The sequence below is a fragment of the Halichoerus grypus genome, chromosome 3 (genome assembly GCF_964656455.1).
Source record: "Halichoerus grypus chromosome 3, mHalGry1.hap1.1, whole genome shotgun sequence".
Classification (NCBI taxonomy): Eukaryota; Metazoa; Chordata; class Mammalia; order Carnivora; family Phocidae; genus Halichoerus; species Halichoerus grypus.
The window spans coordinates 82,428,218-82,450,846 of NC_135714.1; the positions used below are offsets into that span (position 1 = coordinate 82,428,218).

A 22,629-nucleotide genomic window follows, 5' to 3' on the forward strand; every position below is an offset into this window, starting at 1 on the left:
CAAAGGTACTCTCCCTCAAAGGCAGGTACTCTGAGTATCTATAAAGCCTCACAGAAGGCATATATACTAGGTGCTCAACTGATGTTTATTAAATAATTGAATGAGTGAATGAATTCTCAAAAGGATACCCATTAGGGAAACCATATGATTTGGAAGAGGGAGTGGGAAGGAAGTTCTGAAATTTAGATGTGATTTCAATGAACTGAAAACGAAAGTCTTGAACTCAGAGTGGGAAGAAGGGAAGGCAGAGTGGTCTAGGTGCTGGTGATATTTTTAAGAAAGGGTCAGTAAGATGTGATGACTGATTGGTGGTGATTTCAATGCAAAAAGAACTAGCGAAAATATTTGCTAGTCTGCATGAGTCTTAATAGAACTGTTAATAGAAGCGAAACCAGGAGGAATCCCCAGTGCGGAAGTAAACCATAAGCCTTTTCAGGCAAGGTGAGTTCAGGTTAAGGTGACCATGGGCCATCTAAGATAAAAACTTCCAGCAGCCACCTAGAAATAGAGAAGTCCAGCTCAGGAAAGATAAACAGATGAAGGGGCTAGATCTGAGTTTATATGCAGTTTATATACACCGAGTTTATTTACAGTTTATAAGGAAGCTAAGCAAACAGGTGAGGTTCCAGGGAAAAGTTTATATACAGTTTATAAGGAAGCTCAGCAAACCACCAAGTTTACATACAGTTTATAAGGAAGCTAAGCAAACAGGTGAGGTTCCAGGGAAACGTGTGAAGGAAAAAAATGTCCAAAGCAGTAGGACCACCAAGAAAGGGCAGCAGGGAAGGCAGGGATCTGCTGGATAAGTTAGAGGAGAATCGGGATGTGGGAGAAGGAAGAACCAGAGGATTTCCAGGTGAAAGGGGTTGGCAGAAGAGTCAGCCGCAGAAGGGAAGGTGGGCTGCACATGACAAGCAGACACACGGCTGATCGGTGATTAAGAGACAGGCAGTGATTTGAGTGAGCCGCAATTTGCAGCTTCAGAAACACTTTAAATGACTGTCAAGATGTTCTTTAAGTGTCAGAGTTGAGAGGAACTTCAGAATGTCTGATGTAACTCACTCCTTTTGAAGTAAGCTAAACCTAGAACACAAAGCTTACGTGGTTCATCCAAGGCAGACACATAAACTGCCAACCCAAGCACCAAATCCAGCCAACAGTTTTGTTTGGTCTACATGAAAATGAAAATTTTACCTCCAGTTTGTCAGGATCCTCGCAAATTTTTACAGTGTAAGGCTTGGCCTGTCTCAGATATCTCAAGTACTTGCCTGGACATTATAGGCATTTGAGTTCGCAAACTGCGATCTAAGGTTACAAAGATAATGGTAGCACTGGGGCCAAAGCAGAGGATTCCTTCCCCCCGTCACACTGGCTCTCTTCTCTTAACTCACGGCAGCATTCATGCATTCTTACTGATGCCTTTTTCTGTAGAACTTCATTTTATTTAAATCACGGCCCAGACACTATGTTAGAAGAGGCTAGGGTGGCATAGGAAATTAAATATGCAGACTCTATAAATGTGTCAAATAAAATTGGGAGTTGCCCATCAAAATAACTGCCAATAACTCAAACAGGTAATTGTCACCGAGTTTCTCGACCAATTTTATTGCTCTCCCTTGTGCCCCTCTAGATCAGCTTTATAAAGTGCAGCCAAAGAGGATGCCTTGACCCCTTCAAGGGAACTACAGACAAGAATCAAAAAGCTCTAAGAGAAGGAAAGAGTCATTTTTCTCCTCCTTAGATAAAACAGAATCCAGATTGCTTTGCCGTTCATCGGAGTCTACAGGCTGTGGATTTAGATATTCAGCATTTGTCATGGCTAGAGATACTAAAGAACCTCTAATGAGAGGAGTCAAACTACCATTTTGTTGAGAACAAAAGTGTGAAAACATGAATAATCCTCGAATTATCTAGTTGATGGACTTTATCGCTGATGTAAACACATCTGTGTCTATATTAACAAAACAAAAATACCATAACTTTATGTAAGTTCAGTACAGAACCTCATTTAGAATATGATTTCTTTGAACAGCTGACTCAGAAAACTAATACAAGAATGTTATATATACTGCGAATGAAAGGAAAGATCAATGCAATGTGCCTCAACATCAGAATCAAGAGGTTTGGCTTTTGTTTGCTTTTGTGATAGTGAAGCACAACTCAGTGGTATCAAGTAAGTGATTTAAACACTCACAGTATGATGAGGGATTTAACACCAGATTTTAAAAATCGATAACTGCACTTTGATATATTTCAACAATATTTATCTTTTCATTACAACTTTTAGCAAATTTAATAAAATATTGCTTCCACATTAATTATTGAAAATAAACCTTAAGCTTTGCAGAAATGATTTTACCATGCTTCTTCATTTCACCCAAAATAGACTCATTCGACTCGGTGCCCAAATTTCCAAAACACAGAAATGAATTGTAACCTTTCTGATAAATAAGCTCAGAGCAAACCTCTTTATTAATATTTATAACAAAAAGTATTCTTTGAAGGATGCTTGACAGTAAACAAGACTTTCTGTTCACAAACTAATTTCTCAATCACTTGAACAGATACAGAAAAGGAAACTTTTTCCCTTGTAAGGAAAACTCAAGATAGGGAACAAAAGGTTCCACCACTGAACAAACTCTGCTCAACCTTATGTAGAGGCTGATGGCTGCTTGCTCCCAAGACAGAAGGTAAGTGCATGGGAAACCCCCACCCCCCAGCCTCCCAGCTGCTCCCCTGGCAGGGTGGGAATTAAGCATCAACTTCAGTGCACGTCACATTCGGTTTGTAAGTTTTTGTTTTGTTTTCTTTAAAGACTATGTCTTGTAGAATTTAACATTCTCGATTTCTCCACAACCTTCTTCTCCTGTCACTCTAGCCACTGTCACATCAACTGTATGTCCGATGCTAAGAGCACCTAGTGAAACTGAGGCTAATCAAATGCAGAGTTGAGACAGCTAGAAAATCCTGAGGATGCAAACACCCAACTGTGTCGCCGATTTCTTTCTGAGGTGCTCTGAAACGTTGGAATGGGCAGATTCCCCTACACTGACAAGTATAAAAATTACTGTCACAATTTTGCAAACCGGCTTGTCAAAGTGCTAAAAATAAATTTACTATGGTCCTTATGTACTGAGTTCCTGAAAATTTTCATTTACCCAGGAAGTCTAATAAACTTAAGAAAATTTAAGTGTAACTTCAATATTGTTTAATTAACAGATATAAAATTGTTTTCCTGATTTAAGTTATGAAAAACGGGCAAAAAATGTTTTAAGTGATTATGTAATTGAATGAAAAATCAAGGCTGGCATTGGATTTTTTTCTACAGTTCTTGAAACAGAACACATTTTCTACTAAAATTCTGCTATCTTCTTCGGCTGCCTCGCCACCCTGATACCACATGCCTCTTTTATGCCTTTTCTAGTCTTCACAGATAACGTATCTGTGTATTTATACAAATGTTTTATTTATCTTTTCCTTTTGCAAGCACTAAGAACCCATCTGAACCAGGCTTGCAAAGTGAACCTTTCATTTAGCCTTGTTTCCTAGAGAAGTTATATAAACATCATAAACACATCAAGCAACCCATGAACCGATAACTTAGAACATCGATGAACCCAGTGTGCTCCCGAAGGCGAGCCGTCTGTCCTCACCTGTAGAAGTACGAACACCCCCTGACTGTGTTGTGAGTGAAATGTTCCTGAGTCTTCTCGTTTCCAAAATCCTCCAGGGGGTCTGACCACAGGATATCACACATAGGTCCATAAGCAGGTGGTTCTTTGAATCGGTCTAACTAAGAAAAATAGAAGACAGAGAGCAAAATACTAATCTTTGGAAGCTTGGAATTCAGAAAATACAAGTGTTGTTGCAGTCCCTGACCTCCTCCCAGCGCAGTGCCTGGTGAGGGCAGCCCTCTTCCTCTCTTCCTGTTTCCTCTCCTGCCTTCCTTCCTCCCCCTTTGTCCATACTTCCTCTCTCTCTCCAGTTTTCCCTCCTTCCCCCAGATGAGCCTCTTCATTATGTGTCTTCACCTCACTCTTTACCTCCCTCTTGTTTCTTTAATTCCTACTCTTTGCTTCTCTTTTACTGTCTCCCAGTTTACTTTTTATCTTTTCTCTCGCTCCTCCTTACTTATTGGATCTAAGTATTTTAGTCATTACCAGTTGATGTGACTCTGTGTTTCACTTCTTGAGGAGGAGCTTCTATGTTGTTTTATCTTTGGGGAAATTTCTATTACTGCCTCCATTAAGCTGAGGCTTAGAAATCTGTATGGAGAACAACGTACGGTGTTTATACTGAATGATATGACATTGAGAACAAACGGCTTTCATTTTAAGAGCAGCCACTCGTTGTACGGCATTCTGGATATTCACTATTAGGAGCTATCTAAGTTCCGAATTAGAGTACAAGCCTGTTGTAGTTTATCTTAGTAGTGACAAACCTAGAGGAATGATAAGCAGTAAAATAAACCCAAATTTAGCTGGTCATTCTTCAGCTCTAAGCTTTATAGTTTTACCAAAACCCTCATATGAAATCCATTTTCCAGCTATAAATGTTTAGCAAGGTCATACCTCAATTTTAAAAGGTGTATTTAGAAAGCAAGAGCAATATAATAACTGGAAATGACATTTCACCAACAATTTTATAACACTATCACTTTCTTGTAGTCTATCCTGCTTTAACTGCAGTTAAAGAATCTTCGGTGAAGTTAGCGGACATTATAGTCTCTTGAAAAAAAGCATAAAACAGCTATGAAAACCTATTAAGAACTGATATTCTTCATATTCAATACTTCAATATTTTTCAAAAACCCATAGGGCAAGGTGAATATATGAGCCAGCCTGGCAGCCGATCAAATTCTTTTTCCTGAGACATAAAAGGTGACATAAAAAATGGTTTTGCTACACACCATTTTTTACTGATATCTAAAAAGAATGAAACAGTATCTCACATTTTCAACACTCAATGAAAAACTTCAATAAGCCAAGATCCTCTATATTTCAACCATTATGTTATCCGTAAAATATTCATTGCAAACTTAGGCTTGTTTAAGTGACTTAAATAATTTATGCTTTTGGAATAATTCATCCAAGAAAAATAATGCTTGTTCATAAAAATACAGAATTTCTTTCTAAGAAAGAAGAACATATTATTAGGGGTAGAACAGCAAAGGAGGGGAGTCTTTCTGATTACTATGAGTTCCCAGCTAAAGGTTTGGTAAGGCAACCAGGATACAGAACATATTCTGGAAAAGTTACAAAGTGCATTCTGAAATTAATACCACCAACAGGAAGAAGAAACAACTACAAAATTAATTAAATAAAGTAAGTATGGTGGAAACTCTAACTGACATAGGGCACAAGGCAAACCTAAAAATCATTCTATGGCTAAGGTTAGAGCTTAATGACATGTGAAAATTGAATAGAATATCTGAAACATGTCAGAAAGTAAGTTCTGGGGATAGTGGGTGATAGTTCTAAAATTTACTTAATTTATGGTAAGAGTTTAGATGATATTACAAAAGTCCATCAGATTATAGAACTCATACAGAAAGTGAACCACTCTCTCCTTCAGCTAAATGACTACAATTCAGTGTCATGTCTTTCTCATACTTTAAACAGAGAGCAAATACCAGTGCTCTGTGTGCTACAGAACTCTAGAAGCAGATGGGTAGTGGTGTCTTATAAAAAAAGACACAAACTCACACAGCAGGAAACAAAGGTTTATTTAATGTACTTCTGTTTGACTTTAAAAATAAAAATCATGCATTTCCTTTCTGATGGGAAACTAACTATTGTATTATTTTTACACTTGGAAACTTGGACCTTAATGAGAGAGTATTAAGGTAGAATTTGAATGTTTTATTTCCTTAAATATAGTTTTTCTTTAAAAGCCAGGGAACTTTTCCAAGAATATTGAGCAAACCAGTAATAATAATAATAAATAAAAGATTGTCTCTTCTACTACATAAAACTATCTCATATTATCACATATTCTCAAGAAAAAGATATTTGCATATTCAATCTAACTCATCCTTTTGCTGGCTAAAACAACTGTTAATAGCCAATGTTAAATTAAGTAAAAAAATACCTCAAAAAAATCAACTTTCACTTAGCCTCTCAATACAGCCAATAGGATATCACCATCGTTTTTGTCAGATTGTTGCTTTAATGTGTTAAGCTGTGAAAATAATAGATTTTTAAAAAAATGATAATGTGGACATATTTTAAAGGTCGACTTGTGATATTTTCCCAAGAACGAAGCAACGTTTTCTAGCTCTAATAGACTATGAATACACAATGGGTTGCTTAACACCAGCCAAAGGGAAATGAAAAGGCATCTATTTTTCAGGAATCAAACAGTATACATTTCAATGACACTTATCACATGGTAAAAGGAACCCTGAGGTTTTCGAGATAAAAACTCTTTCAAGTATAAATATATGTTTCTTTCTGAAGAAAAGCGAATACAGAGAGAAGAGATGTGTGACAGTTTTAAATCATTTCAATTCAGAAGGATAGAGTTCGTGAAAAAGACAGGGACATTCATGTCTCCGGTTTATTAACGAGCAACGAGGCTCCGAAACAATAGAACTTACTTTCCTGATATCGTCTAAAGTATTAATCTCTGGAGACAAACCGCCGTGGACACACAGGAACTGTTGGTTCATCAGGGCAGCCAGGGGCAGGCAGTCAAAGGCATCCATACAGGCATCATAGACGCGTTCTGAATACTTTATTTTACCTTTTAAAACATGATCCCAAAACAAATAATCGACTCAGGATTTCATAGCTAGGATCATTTCCTCGAAACAGGTTTTTTTTTTTTTAATGTTTCCTTCCCAGCATTATACTACTAGCATAGAACTACACCTTGCAAAGTTCCAAAACATGATTACCTAAGACATTTTGACGAGATCGATCACAGGTTTCCCCCGCTATCCGAAAGTCTAGGGATCCTATGAAACCTTTGGTAAGCCGAAGCAATTACCATTAATTTATACGGAAAAATCGCGGGGGCGTTCCCAGATCCACAAAAGAACCTCCTAGGCGTTCCTGATATCCTAAGACACTACTTGTAACAGATACACAAAATAAATGAAGATACACCCCAGATGCTCAGGGACAGGGCTCAAAGCCCTGGCAGCTTGACGGTAAGGTGCTGAGTGTAGTTCCCAGGGAAGGGGCTTGGCAGGGCGACTCACTGCTCAGGCTGAGCGCCGCCTCTAGAAGTGCTCACTGCAAGTATAACACTGACCACTATTTCTGTTTTTCACTGTTCTTCCTAAAAGCAAAAATTCTCTTTGGATTTCTTTTGGTTAATGTAGGTTTTCATAAATGCAAAGTGACATAAGACATACTTTCAAAAGGCAGGGAATACCTGTATTATTAATCTTTAAATCTACTGTTTTGCATTTTTGTTGTTCATCCCTATATTACAGTTTGTAGTAACTTTTTGTATAGCAGACAAGAGAACTTTTGCATATAACCTTGCTACTGATACGCAGATGTATCTCAAAAATTATATATACAAACAACTAGGAGACCAACAGAAACATGGCCTTATAAAGCTGGCTAATCTTCCTAAATGATCTTACAGAAAAGGAGATAGCAAGAAATTTTCTAAAGTTGTTTCTGTATCGCTGCACATTGTTTTTCCCTTACTGACTTATATCTAATATTCTGAGAAAAGTCTCTGTACTCCACTGAATATAGGGCTAAATGACAGAGAGAAATTTGTTTCACTGGACAATAGGGAAAATTAAGAGAGGAGGAAAATGAAATTTATATGAAGTTCTCCTCACTCCTAGTATTTATGTCTAAAGGAAGACGTCATCTCTAATTTTGTAAAATCCACTAGAGGCTAGTAAATCTATTAAGTCCAAAAGAGGCACAGTTGAATTTGCCCTCCATCTGCTTTTCTTGAGTGATTTGAGATGAAAGGGTAAAATTATTCCCCTGAATAGTAGTATTCTGGCTATTTTTAGAAACTAAGTTAATCACTGTTTGTTAGGACAAATTACATCAAATATTAATTCAAATTTTCAGATCACTTTATAGAAAATTTATAACTTAAAAAGAAATTCTGAATTCTCTTCATTGTCCATGCTTAGAAAGAAATATAGAATGACATAGAATAAAATAGTGTCATTTTTTAAGTTTTTGACTTTTAAGCACTGGCTATCATCATGTGCTCTTGGTGTGGACTAAAATGACTAGCACATATGGCATTAAAGGAAGAAGCTTGAAGTATACTTACATTCTTGTTTAAATGTGAAATACTCTGTTAGATGTCTACATTCATGATTTCCACGAAGTAAAAACAGTGTTTTGGGGTAAAGAATTTTCAAGGCCCACAAATACAGCACACACTGAAAAAAATAAGAATAATATAAAAATAAATATTTTCCCATTATACTTAAGGATCCCGTTGCTCACATATGAGGAAGACATGAACTAATGTGTGACTATGACCAAAAGTCACCAAAAGGCTAGGCCTTATTAAGGAGGATATTAAAAATCAAACAGAAAACATCACTTTAGTACAAGGCCAACGTTTATATGCATGCACTGAGTATCTACGCACTGCAAGAGAACAATGGACTTTACAGGGTCTATTGGAAGAAGTCTGAATGAAGATATACTCAAAATATACTGGTGTACAAGTATGAGAAGAAACATGATTAGCAATTAACAAATGAAGACACCTCTCTTTATAAAACAAATTATTAAAAAAAAAATCAGTGGGGCACCTGGGTGGCTCAGTTGGTTAAGCGACTGCCTTCGGCTCAGGTCATGATCCTGGAGTCCCGGGATCGGGTCCCGCATCGGGCTCCCTGCTCGGCAGGGAGTCTGCTTCTCCCTCTGACCCTCCCTCCCCTCTCATGCTCTCTCTCTCTCTCTATCTCATTCTCTCTCTCAAATAAATAAATAAAATCTTAAAAAAAAAACAGTAATAGAAACAGGAGAATTGGGAAGGAAAGGCAAGACAAAATTTGGCCACCAGGCTCAGGCTGACTGATTTCTTTTTTTTTTATTTTTTATTTTCATAGCTTTATTAACTGATGTGATTTTTTTTTAATTTCTCCTCTAATTTTTTTATTTTATTATGCTATGTTAATCACCATACATTACATCATTAGGTTTTGATGTAGTGTTCCATGATTTATTCTTTGCGTATAACACCATTTTTTTTTTAAGATTTTATTTTTTAAGTTATCTCTACACCACCTGAGGTCAAGAGCCCCGCGCTGCACAACTGAGCCAGCCAGGTGCCCCGTGTCTCTGTTTTCTATTATGTTCTCTCCTTCACTAGCTTTCTTCTCCCTCATCACCTTGTCTTTTATTTCAGTGTTTTAGGTATATAAAGCCTTAAGTTTTTTGTTTGTTTGTTTTACATATAAATATAATTAAACTGAAGGCCAGGGAATCTCACTATACATGCTGCTAATAACTACAGGAAACATTTCATATACCTTACAACTCTCAAATTAATTACTTGGGTATTACAGTTCGTGTAAAAATGAAGGTCCACTTTGAATTCTCCAGGTTTGGAATAAGCCTCCATTGACACAGTCATCCTGGAGTGTGCATTAAAGATCACCGGGATACTCAAGGACTAACATCAATTTCATTATCCTTCACTGGCATTCATCAAGAACCCACAGGGAGGAGAAAACCACTCTTTGAAAAGAAGTACGCTCTTTTTTCCTCATTAAGTTTATGTTCTAAAAGTGAGGCTAAGAAGATATAGAACCACAAAAATACTGAGACAAGTCTGATTCTGGTTACTAAAATCTGAAACCAAAAAACATACAACAATTACATTTTTATAAGGAACTTTCCAACATAAAGTAAATATGCTGCACAATGTCCACTGGGAAAAGCTACTGGTGATTCATTTGTTGTGATACCTGTGAAGAATAATCACCTCTGTCAGCTTATATAATAATTTATTAAATGAGTGGAAATAATAATTATGTTTGAATATACAGTCCAAGTCTTGGAGAAAATACTAATTATCAAAGCAAGTATTTATTATTGTGTTTTTCAAGTAAGATATTGTCTCCAACTATGTAATTATAACTGAAGTAAACAAAAATAATGGGTTGACATCAAATTTTATATATATATGTTACTTTAATTGTCTAATTATCATTTTCTGATTATACTTATTAGCTAAAGTTCATGTGACAAATGATATTACTGTTTCTGAACAGTTAACCAAATGGTCTATACAAGTGATCCTTAAGGCATTATGATCAGTTGATGGTGCAATTCCCTGTTATCCCAGTGGGTAGTATGGTGGCTCAATGAGTCTCTGATTCCTATGTATCTGGTTTTCAGGGCACATTTACATGCTCTCACAAAAGGAGTATTACTCAAACTTGTCTTGCATTTCAGAGAAGATATTTATAAACCATTATTAATGTCAATGAGAAAACTATTCCTAATTTAAACTTTATAAGGTTGTACCTTAATACTAGAGAAATACACACACACACACACACACACACACACACACACACACACAGTTTCCTTATTGGTTGTTAACTTTGGATGTCTAGTTTGGAATAAGATGAGAATGTAAGGTCTTTTAAGAATTATATTTATTTACTGAAATTGCTATATCTAATATATTCTATTTTTATATTGAGAAAGAATATAGGTTTTGGCCATACTGTAGCTGCTTTTAAAAAAGATTTTCTTGCTGTTGTTTTTACTAAAGTATAACTTACATACGATGAAGCGCACATATTTTAAATATGCCAGTCAGTGAGTCGGTATATATGTATAATCTCATGAAACTACTAACCAAATCCAGAAGGCTCCCTTGTGCCGCCTCCCAATCAATATCCTTTTGGAAATGTAACCACAATTCTGAACTCTTCAGATTAGCTCTGTCTGTAAGAATCTTAAGCAAAGCTATTATCTCTCCAACTAAAATCTAAAACGCAAATTTCTAACCCCAGTTAAATGCTAGAGGAGTCACTTCTTAGGACCCATATTTTCTCTCTCGCCGGCTGTTAAAGATCCTGTTTCGACATTAGCACATGGCTCTACTGCTTTTAGTTTTAATTTCTGTAGCTTTTTCATAACTGAAACCTCACAGAGTGATACAGAAATATTTTATGATATGTTTTTCATACTTATTTACCTTTTCAATGATTCAATGCACATTTAATATCCTTGTTATTTAACGGATGTAAAGCACCTAGTATATAGTGGGAGTTTAAGAAATATTAGCTCCTTTTCCTATAAATGAGAAGGAAGACAGGAACACCGAAGGGCGGGAAGGAGGGAGGGAAAGAAAGAAAAGAAAAAGAAAAGAGAAGGAGAAGGAAAAAGAAAGGGAGAAAGAAAACATAACTCAATTTCCAAATTCTTGGCTCAGCACACCCTCAAAATAAGAGTCCTGTTTTCACATTTTATTTCCTTCTCCCCCGTGGCAAGAATAAAATATCTTCCCAAACGTGGAATAAAACCACAAATGCAGGCGGTATGGAAGAAGTGGCATGGTAAATGAACGGGCAAGAGAGGACTGGAGAGTGGAGCCCTGCCAGACTTCACCCTCAACATCTGGTGGGCGAGGGCTGCCAAGGACAACACTGTCTTGCTGGCAACTGTTCTGCCATCTAAAGTTCTAACATTCTGGAGACCTGTCGGTCTGAAACGAAATCATAACCTGACATTATTTTTTAAAAAGGAGAGTCTCATAAAAAAAAAAAAAATTACCCCCATAAGCCATGAAACGCAAATTAGTTAAATAATTGGTTCTTTTCATCTATGTGGTAGGAGATGGCTAATTTGCACAACATGCTCACTGAATTAATTGGTTAAGGTGGAAACAGAGAGGCAAGTTACACTGGCCTTTTTGTGGGGCTAGATGTAAATTCCTTGCACTAATGACTTTCAACTGGACCTTCACGGTCTTTCCAGTGTTACTCGAAATAATTAGTTACAACTTAAAATTAGTTTTAAAGTATGAACAACTGAGCACCCTCTAGATTTTTATTAATTTCCATCATAGACATGGTTTTCTCCTATTTAGTTTATCAGTCTTCTCCAGTGAAGCAGCACTAAGGATATCATTTTGCCAAGGATATCGTTTTCTTCATTAGTTTAATTGGTTCACTGATAACAGTAGTGCCATGACTTATTTTTGTAATTTATGCCTTTTGATGATGAGTGTTCTTGAAAACTTGCATAGGGGAGTAAAGAAAGATGTGAAAGAGGGAGGAAGTTAAAAAGCAAATAGACAGCTTCAGATATACATCAACCAGCCTTCTACAATAACTCTCCACGCTGTGACACATTCCGATCAAAAGGGACACCTCTCAGTCATAGGACAATTAAGTGAAGGATGTACGCTGGTTGGGAAAAGATCCAAACTCCCGAAATGTCAAATGCACCTCCTCTCAGACATTCTCTGCCTGGTCTGACGAGCATGCAGACAAGCAGGTGAGCAATAGCGATGCACGACAAAGACCATCGGTGGTGGGGAGACAGCAATGTCTTCCTCATGTCTGTGGCATCACTCTGCCACCTAACATCGCTTTCTGTACTGTCTGCTTGTTATTCTCAGGCAGAAGCACGGAACGTTGCCTGACTTGCCACAGTTCATTTTTGTCTATGAGTTCACAGTGAATAAACACAACATCTCTTCATGCTTAACTGTGTCTGAGGCCTGGGCTGAGACCTGTATGTAGGTAGCACAGGAGGGGCTAGCTCAGTGCTAAGCTCACTGCCGTGCGGGGCGGTACACACTGGCTAGAAGAATAACGTGAGCACGTGAACAGAAGGAAACAGCTGGGCAGGCCTCCCCATCTGCAATTCTTGTTTTTCTTTTTGCGTTCTCCGAGGAACGCGCTCAGACGTGGACCTCTATACACACCCTCTATACACATGTATGCTTGATCAAAGAGATTAGGTAGCATAATGCAATCATCAGAAAGAGGATGGTATTTGGTGTGAGACAAATTATTACTCCAAACAAAATTACCTCTCTCATCACTGCTCCAAAGCCCGCTTGTTTTCTTGGGGCTAACTTTGTGGGGAATGATTTCTAATCTTGGCAGAAAGAGAAGGTGGTGGGGGCTGGGGGTGCAGAAAATGAACTCTGCGTCCTGCCCACAGCACATTACCTACTGCCTGGAAATACTACCCAACAGAGACCGTATGCAATCTGAACCTACTCCTCAAAGCTGATTTGCTGAAATTAAACATAAGTGGCTCCTCTTTGCCCAGAGGAGAGCCACAGAAGAATACCTGCAGGGGAGCCCTGAATTATTGAGAGGAATCAAGAACCTTTTGAAAGCTGTTAGGATAGTACACGCTGGAAAAGGGAGCTCTGATTTTAGGCATTCTCTTAAACCGACAGTATCTTACTCAAAGGGAATATTTTATATTCAATGCTGGACCTTCAGATTGAAGAGGTGGGGGAGAGGGCCGTGAGTGCATGTTTGCACATGCATGAGTGGATATAAAAGTGTCTATCAGTTTCTGCATCCCTGATGTGTGCATTTTTTGTGGTTCACTTCGTGAATATGGCCAAGGCATGTGTGGAGTGGAAAGAGCACAGACTTCAAAGCCCAGTACTGTCATTTACTCTGTGTGTGATTCTCTCTGAGCTTTGGTTTTCAGATGCACAAAAAGAAGACATCTGCACGTTCCTCGCAGAACTGTGAGGAATAAAGGAGATCGTGTCTACCAGGCCAATAATAGCATTTCAGCATGCAAACAACGTAAGCTTCCATAATCCACAATTAAGAGCCCCAAAGTATTCTCAGTAAATATATTTTATAGAAATGTCTGTTCTATTTTAAACATGATGATATCACTGAGCCATCCCAAAGCCCCTCAAAGGTCACAGTTTAATCAAAATGGATCATTTTCATAGATGAGGCCTTCACATTTTTGTTATTTCTGTATGCATGCGGCAAGTCCCTGGAGCTGTACTCTCAGACACTTAGAGTTTAATTAAAGAGCTTTGTGAAGATGGGAACTCTGATAGATGCATCTCAGAACTTTCAAATGTCCTGATACATTTGCTATGTCACCAACACCTGGGTTCACTCTTTGATCCTTTGCTTGAATTTCAAAAGGTGCATAGGACACACAATATTGCAACTTTCATAGTTCAAATATCTAGATTAATTGTAGACTCAAAAGAAATCTGCTGAAGAGTAAGTTAGTGATTACTGCTTCTCGAGTTCTTTAATTTAAGGAAACAGAGCTCTAAAAAGCTCCTAATCAGGAAGAGTTTAGGAAATTTCAAGTTAATTTGAGGCCAGAGATTCAGAAGCCTCAACTCTCGGAGTAAAAATTCAAAGGTAAATAAGCACCAACCAGATTAAGAAATAATATTATCCAAAGATGGAGCTGGTGAGACAAAGAAGGAGTCCAAATGTGTCAACTGTTACTCAAGGAACACATGATTTATTTAGTGCTTTATCTTTACTAGTAAATTAATAGGGAACAGTGTTAATTCTTTGACTAGATTTAAAAGATGGCAACTGAGTCATTAAAATCGCAAATATTACACCATTGAAAAAATTTTCCAACATAGCACTCCATCGTTTGGCCAATAAAAATAATCACTCCCAACAGAGAGATTTCCCTAGGAAGGTGAGCTTCAAGGAAAGTAGAACACCTATTTCGTTCATCCTCAGAATCTTACACAGGAGCACTTTGCATGTTAAATGAATAAGATGAACTTAAGAGTCACTCAAATAATTTTCGGAAGTATTTACTTAGATTCCACAGAATCATAATTTAAGGGAAGTAGTAGAAACATTTTATGCCCCATTTCTGTTTTCTGCCTATTGCAGTCTTTCTCAAACCTGGCTACATATTGAAATCACCTCTGGCCATAGCAACAAGTTCTGGCCTATGGAATGCAAGTTGAAGTAATGGTACCACTTCTGGGAAACATGCATAAATGAGAGGACATGCCCTTCTCTTTTTCCTTTTCCTTCTAGCTGAATGCAACACGGGACATGATGGTTGAAGCTGGTGTAGCTGTCTTGGGTGACAAGGCAGCCTTTGGAATGAGCCCACACATCCCATGCCCATCAGAGCAACAAGGCAGAAAGAGCCTGGGCCCCGGGACCAGGCTGGGTCACACCAGCTGGGCAGTCGCATCTGTGAGCTTCTACTGGAGAGAGAAATAAACTTCTATCTTGTTCAAACCACCATTTCACAGGTTTGTTCTTATTTTCTCTTGGCAGATACCAGCCCTAATGTGATATAAGCGTCTTAGAAAATTTGCCTTCAATCGCCCTTCCCTACCAAGTTGGTCAAGTTAGCCCATGAATAAAATTTATGAAGTTTACTAATTTCTTCCCTTGTACTTTGCTTGTTTCAATTTCCTTCCTAACTAATCTCACTTCTTTGATTCAGTCTTCCCCAGTCAAGTCTGCTCTCAAAATTGTTCCACTTTTCTATATTGCAACGGCAATCATTTTCTGTACTTCTTTTATCACAAGGTTTTAATAATTCAAATCATTGAATCCTGGATGACCAAAGCTTTCGATTCTATGTAACTTTTTACAGTCATATTTTCCCACATAGATTTAGTTTTCTAGAAAGCAAGGCTATACATTTCTTCAAATTCTCTATAGTTCTGATCATACTGCAGATACACTTCATGTGTTCAATAATACAGTACTTGTTTACCAAGTGGAAGAAATACCAAAAATTTACTTTCTCCTTTTGTTTTTATATACCAAAACCATCTCTCCTTCCCTTGTCACCATGAATAATTAAGAAATGTATGGTCCTCAAATACAGAAAGGCTTAATATATTGGTGAAAATATATATATATATTTATAATTTATATAGCCAATGACAAAAGCTTCTCTCTCTATAGAGAGAGAGACTCAATGACTGAAGGTAAATTGAATAACCAAAAAAATAAAATTGGTATGATAGTTTTAAAAACAAAAGCTGTTTAAGAGTGGTATGTTCTTCAACATTAAATATTCCTATAGTAAATAAAATATGATGAAAATTTAAAAAACTAAAATCTTTTTATATGGTTATTATGAATATATGATGTTGGTGTGAGACTTTTATAAAGTTGATTTCTCTCTTAATTATTTTTTTTTCCTTTTAAATGTTTTTTTTTGGGGGCGCCTGGGTGGCTCAGTCGTTAAGCATCTGCCTTCGGCTCAGGTCATGGTCCCAGGGTCCTGGGATCGAGCCCCGCATTGGGCTCCCTGCTCGGTGGGAAGGCTGCTTCTCCCTCTCCCGCTCCCCCTGCTTGTGTTCCCTCTCTCGCTGTGTCTCTCTCTGTCAAATAAATAAATAAAATCTTTAAAAATAAATAAATAAATAAAAATACATGTTTTTTTTCTGAGAACACATATAATGTCAGGTACTATAGCATGAGCTCTGCTTCTTTAATACTCATTCTCATTTTTATTTTAAATCCTTTCTTTTTTTTTAAAGATTTATTTATTTATTAGAGAGAGAGACACATGGAGAGTGCATGCGTGCACACAAGCGGGGAGGAGAGGGGGGAAGGCCAGAGGGAGAAGGAGAGAGATAATCCTCAAGCAGGCTCCCTGTTGAGTGTGGAGCCTGATGCAGGACTTGAGTCCAGGACCCTGAGATCATGACCCGAGCTGAAATCAAGAGTCAGACACCCAACCAACTGAACCACCCAGGCATCCCATCAAATCATTTCTTTTAATAAATATCTGATGACCCCTTTCTATGTTTGAGACACCATGTTAAGCACCAGGAAGAACAAACAAGTGAATAAAGCGAAGTCTTTGCCTTTATTTTGAATGCAATTTCTACTTACCTGAAGCGGATGCAGGTGGGAGGCTGAGGAAGAACCTCTACTCAAAGGTTATCTGTTTTGTTTTAATTAATGAGTTTGACAAATTACCCTAGTTTAGATGACAGATGCCAAAAAAGACAAAATACAGCAGCTGTAAGTGTACTCACACATACTCACACATAAAAACACAGACACAGACACAGACAGCCATGCACCTGCTTATCAATTTACAAAGATGAGTTATTGCCTCACAATTATAAGGCATAACCATGCAAATACATTCCTGCTTATTTAAAAAACTTTGATTACTTCTGTCAACAGGAAAAAGAATTATCTAATGTAAAATATGATATAATTTTTGCAAAGTTGCAAATATATAAAAGGTATAAAAGGCAAAGTCTTAATAATGACCATCTCCTTGGCATCTCTATGTATTAAAAAGCATATGGGAATCAACTGAAAATAGAATACATAATATCCCAAGAATTAGGTGCATTAAAGTTCTATTATAGACTAGGAATTTCCTTAAGACAATAACATTTACCACTTGTAGTTTGCCAAGATATTGTTGATCCATTCCCGAATAGCTAAGAAATGATGCGGACTTACTTCGATACTGAAGTACCCTCTGTCAACATAGTCCCCTAAGAAGAGGTAGCGAGTGTTGGCAGGAGATCCCCCCACTTCAAAAAGCTTCATCAAGTCAAAGAATTGTCCATGGATGTCCCCACAAACTGAAAGAAACAAAGAAAATTCATTTTATGGTCACATTATGATTCTGAATTAGATTTAAAAATTACAAAATTTTAGAGCCAGAAGGAATGTAGAGCTCATCTTAGCCGAAGTATTCTTTTGCAAAACAGGATAAGCGAGACAGAGATTTCAAAGTTAATTAATGCGTACCTGGCTCTACCACCCAAACTTACCAATTCACAGATTAACTGTAAAAATAAAGATAATAATAATAATGACTAGTATTGCTATGCATTCAACAATGCTACACCACACCCTGTGCTAAAAAATTTATGCACATTTCCTGATTTCATACTAACAAGGTCATGGGGTGAATTTTCCCTTTGCAGATAAGAGATAAGGCAAAGAGAGGTTCAGAAATTTGGAATTATCTCTATATAACTGAGGTCTGAATAAAGAAATACTACCTTTTATTACCTCCTGAAGAAAAAGAAAGTTAATATGTATCATAAAAACTATATTTCATTGAATCTAAAATGCCATCAATTATAAAACACATCATTAGTTTATGTACCACTAAGAAAAAACCCTCCAATTTAAATTTAAATTATAAAAGAATATTTTTTATAAGATGTACTCTAATATCAGATGTTAAAATGACAAAAAAAATTGTGAAATAAAAAAAAAACCTGTAATAGTACCAAAAATCACTGGGAAATAGTATTTCTTAATTGTCTCACCTTCTCTTTTAAAACCAAAATTCTCGAAAGAACTATGTAGCCTCTCTTTTTAGAAAGCACTTATTCAGTACTTATCATTTCATTTACTACTTCCAAAGCCCTAAAAATATATATATATTATCTCCATTATACAGATGCGGAAATAGTGTAGCTAAGACAGGTTATGTGGCTAAGCAAGATGACTCTTCTATATGGATAATCCAGGGTTTAAATTCAGGTTTGCCTAATTCAAAGCTTTTGCTACCAACCATCATGTTATAATATCTTTGATATTTTATATGTTTTACCTATGTATACGTATTTAATATTTTAAAATAATTTTATGCTTAAATGATGAACATGATGTGGTTGTTTCTTGAACACTAAGAGGCTCATGGAATGAATATATCAACAAATAGGAAATCTTAGGAGGCCTTGAATTGGAATCTCCAGAGATGCAGATTTATAACCAGCTCTTAGATAAGTCTTATCTAGTCAGTAAGACTAAATAGACCTACACTTTTGAGCCTTTGTGGGCACACCTCAGCCTTCATTCTGCATGCTTGTGTGGTTCGCCTCACAGGGATTATATGTGGGGGAGATAGCTTTTATTTCTAATATTTCTGGATAGCTAGTTATTAAGCTTTGAAATCACAGGTTTGGACAGAGGTTCAAGTACATATAAATATAAATATAACTGTGTGTCTGTCTATGCATGTGCATGCGTGTGCATGTGTGTGTGTGCGTGTGTGTGTGTAAAACCACCCACCACAAAGGAGGAATTATTTGGAGATTAGTGGTCGGCGTAGCAGTTAGGGAGTCATTAAACAAGTTCAAGACTTTACTCACTTATATTACAGCAAAGTAGTGCTAAAGAGAAAGCAATAAACAGCTGGGGCAGTAACAAGGGACTCTTTGTAGTTGGCTGAGTAAGTTCTTATAATCTACAACCTGGACAATGAATCAGTCACAGGGCAAGTCTAAGAATCCCTAAAACCAGCACACTGCTAAGTAGAGAAGATAATGGCCAGCACATGGAGGACAAATAGGCTCTTGAGAAAATAATAGGCAGAGGAAGAAGGACAAGCTGGAAAGATAATCATGACCACGACCAAGCCCTTGCCTTGCATCTCCTGACTAGAGATAAGCTGGTAACTCTATTTAGAAGGGATAGGTGTTCGGTACAAGAACCATGCACATATTATACATACAATTAGGTAAGCACGTCATAGTTAATTTAGTGAATCAGCAAATAAGTATGTCCATATTATAATTTAATTTTTTTTTCAAAGAATTCCATTGTTTCTAAGTTCACATTGGCAATTAAATTACAACATTAAAAAACGTAAACAGTACACAGTACTGAATACAGGAGGATGAGGGCCCAGTATAATTGCTATACAGTTGATAGTTTGAAAAGGACTCTGACAAAATTGTCATCCTGAAAAGGAGTCATAGTAACAAATATAAAATATATACTTTCATGTAAAACTACTTACAATAGTTTTGAATTACTACTCACACTCCCACATTTTCTTGTTTATATAAAAAAAATCCATCAAAGAACATCACTGGGTCAACTTCTTACTGACACTAAGCAAAACTTCTATGTCATAGCATTCCAGGTTAAAGAAAGCTTACATAAATTAGAATGCTTGGGGACAGAGAAGTGAGTTGTTAAAGACAGACAGACAAACAAAAAAACTGTCAAATGATAAACTGCAGGGGGAAAATAGATTTTTAATAGACCAGTTTTCAATATTGCATTGATACCATGATTTAGAAGTCTAGTGCTTTGGATTCTTGACTCGCTATTTTTCTATAAAGACCTTTTAGTTCCTCCAAAACACTGGCTTTTATCATCTTGGAAGACTTGCATGAAGTAGAATAACTTCTTATACAAGTTTTTCCAGTTCATACTAAACTGACAGTTTGTAATTTTTCTTTTAGAAAAGACGTTACTGAATTGCCCAGCAATTTTCACCATTAGGGTGCCATTGTCCTTTCAGCTTCACTGACTTCAACCCAATATTTTTTCCATAGTAGCCACATTCTCCCAAGACAGTAACATTTCTCATGTTAAGGAACTAACATGTCAAATTCTCAGCATGAGGGGATTAATCTATTAAACTTATTGGTTTGATTTTTTTAATCTTCTGTCAGCTACAACTTATTCTTTCCCAAAATTCACAATTTTGCAGAGAAAGTTCTTACGTGTAGAGATTTTGCTATAGGTTAAATACAAGTACATATCTGCTTCCCTCTGTTGCTAATCCAGGCTTAGGTAAACCTTCGTGAATGGTAAGTTCCAGTACAAACCAGCCGGTGTGAATATGTGTAGTTAATTAGCAGAAATCTGGCAATTACTGAGATAAAAGTGAGTTTTATAATGGCATTCCCTTATTTTTAAAAATCTTCATCAACTGTAAAATAAACTAACCAAGAAAAAATAAAGGGGTCTATTCCACTAAAGATGTATACTTCAAAATAATTAATATTTTCCCCATAGCAAATATTATTTGTCAAATGTTTAACATGCCATAGGCACTTTACAAACCACAAAATATGAATTCTTAACCAGGGCACTCTGGTTTTGATAGTATAAAACAATAAAAGTCTCCAAATCAAAACTTGCTAAATACTGAAATTTCAATAATTTTATTTTATTTATTTTTTTAAAGATTTTATTTATTTATTTGAGAGAGAACAAGCAGAGGGAAGAGGCAGAGCGAGAGGGAGAAGCAGGCTCCCTACTGAGCAGGGAGCTCGACATGGGGCTCGATCCTAGGACCCTGATATCGTGACCTGAGCCGAAGGCAGACACTTAACCGACTGAGCCACCCAGGTGCCCCATGAAATTTCAATAATTTTGAAAGAAAAAAAATAAAGCTATGAAATTCAATACAAAACAATAACAGCACCAGTGCAGATTAATAGCAATAATTTCAAACACTTTATATTTATGATGCTGTTTTATGAAGATAAATAAACTACCTGTTTGCCAGTGATAATGAGAACCATAACAGGACAACTGAAAAAAAGGGAACTATATTATAGATTCTAATAGTAACAATACAGTACTAAATCCCCAAATCTTAGTTTATAATTATAATCCGATGGAAAGAAACTAGAATAGTGTACATTTTTAAACTGTGTTATAGAAGGACCAAACATATGCAACATCATGGCATGTACACAGTGTGTTCCAATCGATAGAAAAATGAATTATTGAAATTTATGTTTATTTTTTTGTCCTAAAAATAAGTGCTCTCACCATCAAAATTATTGTTTGATTTTTTTCCCTTCCTGGGTTGAATGCTTTACAAGATTTTGTTTACTGGAATAATTTAATTTATTAAACAAGAATGTATTTGTTTCAAATGTTACCACTATTTTTCCATTTCAGCATCAATCCAGATTATAACAAAATGCATAATTATTAAAATTCATAATAATGTTATAGAATTATATAAGTCATGGTCATGGCTGTGATACTAATGACTAATAACAATAATAAGGATGTACAATACTTACAGGATTATTTAATTAAATTTGGTCATCACTCTGTTCATGTGTCCAAGTTTGGTCAGACCTGGAAACTACCGGTTGATTATGTGATATGTGGATTTATTTACATTATGTAGTTCACTAAGCCCTCGACTGTCATCACTAATCAAGAGTATTGGATGAACACTATTAGTTGACGTAACTTCAGTCAAATATAAATAAATCTGATGATTTACATACTTAGATATACCATTAGTAAATGAATGACTGTTCTCTTCAATTTTTGAAATACTGAGCCCAGGTTTCAGAACCCAATGAACTCCCTCCAGAACCCTGAAACATGGGCTTTCATTACTATAACCAGATCTGGGGATTACAGATCTATGCCTTAGTGGTGTTCCTATCTGTGTATTGCTGGAGCTTTTTTTTTTTTTTTTTTTAACTATTTGGTAGTTGTGGTCACATTTTCTTTCAGTTCTGGTTTTTTGCTTTTTTCCTGGTTGTGTTATTTCATCCTTGAGAAGAGGCAGTAGAGTGCAATGGTTAAGTACACAGACTACAAAGCTTGACTGCCTAGTTTCATAATTGCTTTTTGTTAGTTTTTTGGTTTGTATGTGTATTCCTCCTGATGGACCCGAGTCAATGGACTATGGCTTCTTAGTTAATTATTGTCCTCTTCATTCTCCTTGAATCAGCTTTACTATCTACTGAATATATGGATTCTTCCAATTTGCTTTCCCCAACTTCCTCCTTCCCACATACATTCACACTCTATCCTTTTTTACTACTTTTCCTTATGCTTTCACCATCTTGTTTGTAAAAACATGCCACCTGTCTGACTAGGACAAGATACTTAATCTTTCTAGGAGGTCTCAGATGCCTCATCTGTAGGGAGCTTCATATGGGACCATATTTGATATG

General features: G+C 36.6%; 1 protein-coding gene across 8 annotated transcripts in view; it reads right to left on the reverse strand.

The window, feature by feature from the left end:
• The window catches only part of PPP3CA (protein phosphatase 3 catalytic subunit alpha), a 309,291-nt gene that overhangs the window by 61,274 nt on the left and 225,388 nt on the right, over nucleotides 1-22,629 (reverse strand). For all 8 annotated transcript variants that reach the window (XM_078069001.1, XM_036095790.2, XM_078069002.1 and 5 more), the window contains 4 exons: nucleotides 17,399-17,523; nucleotides 8,260-8,371; nucleotides 6,599-6,744; nucleotides 3,654-3,793 (listed from right to left, as the gene is read on the reverse strand). In XM_078069001.1, coding sequence (XP_077925127.1) covers nucleotides 3,654-3,793; nucleotides 6,599-6,744; nucleotides 8,260-8,371; nucleotides 17,399-17,523 — 523 coding nt within the window. The remainder of the gene's footprint in view (nucleotides 1-3,653; nucleotides 3,794-6,598; nucleotides 6,745-8,259; nucleotides 8,372-17,398; nucleotides 17,524-22,629) is intronic.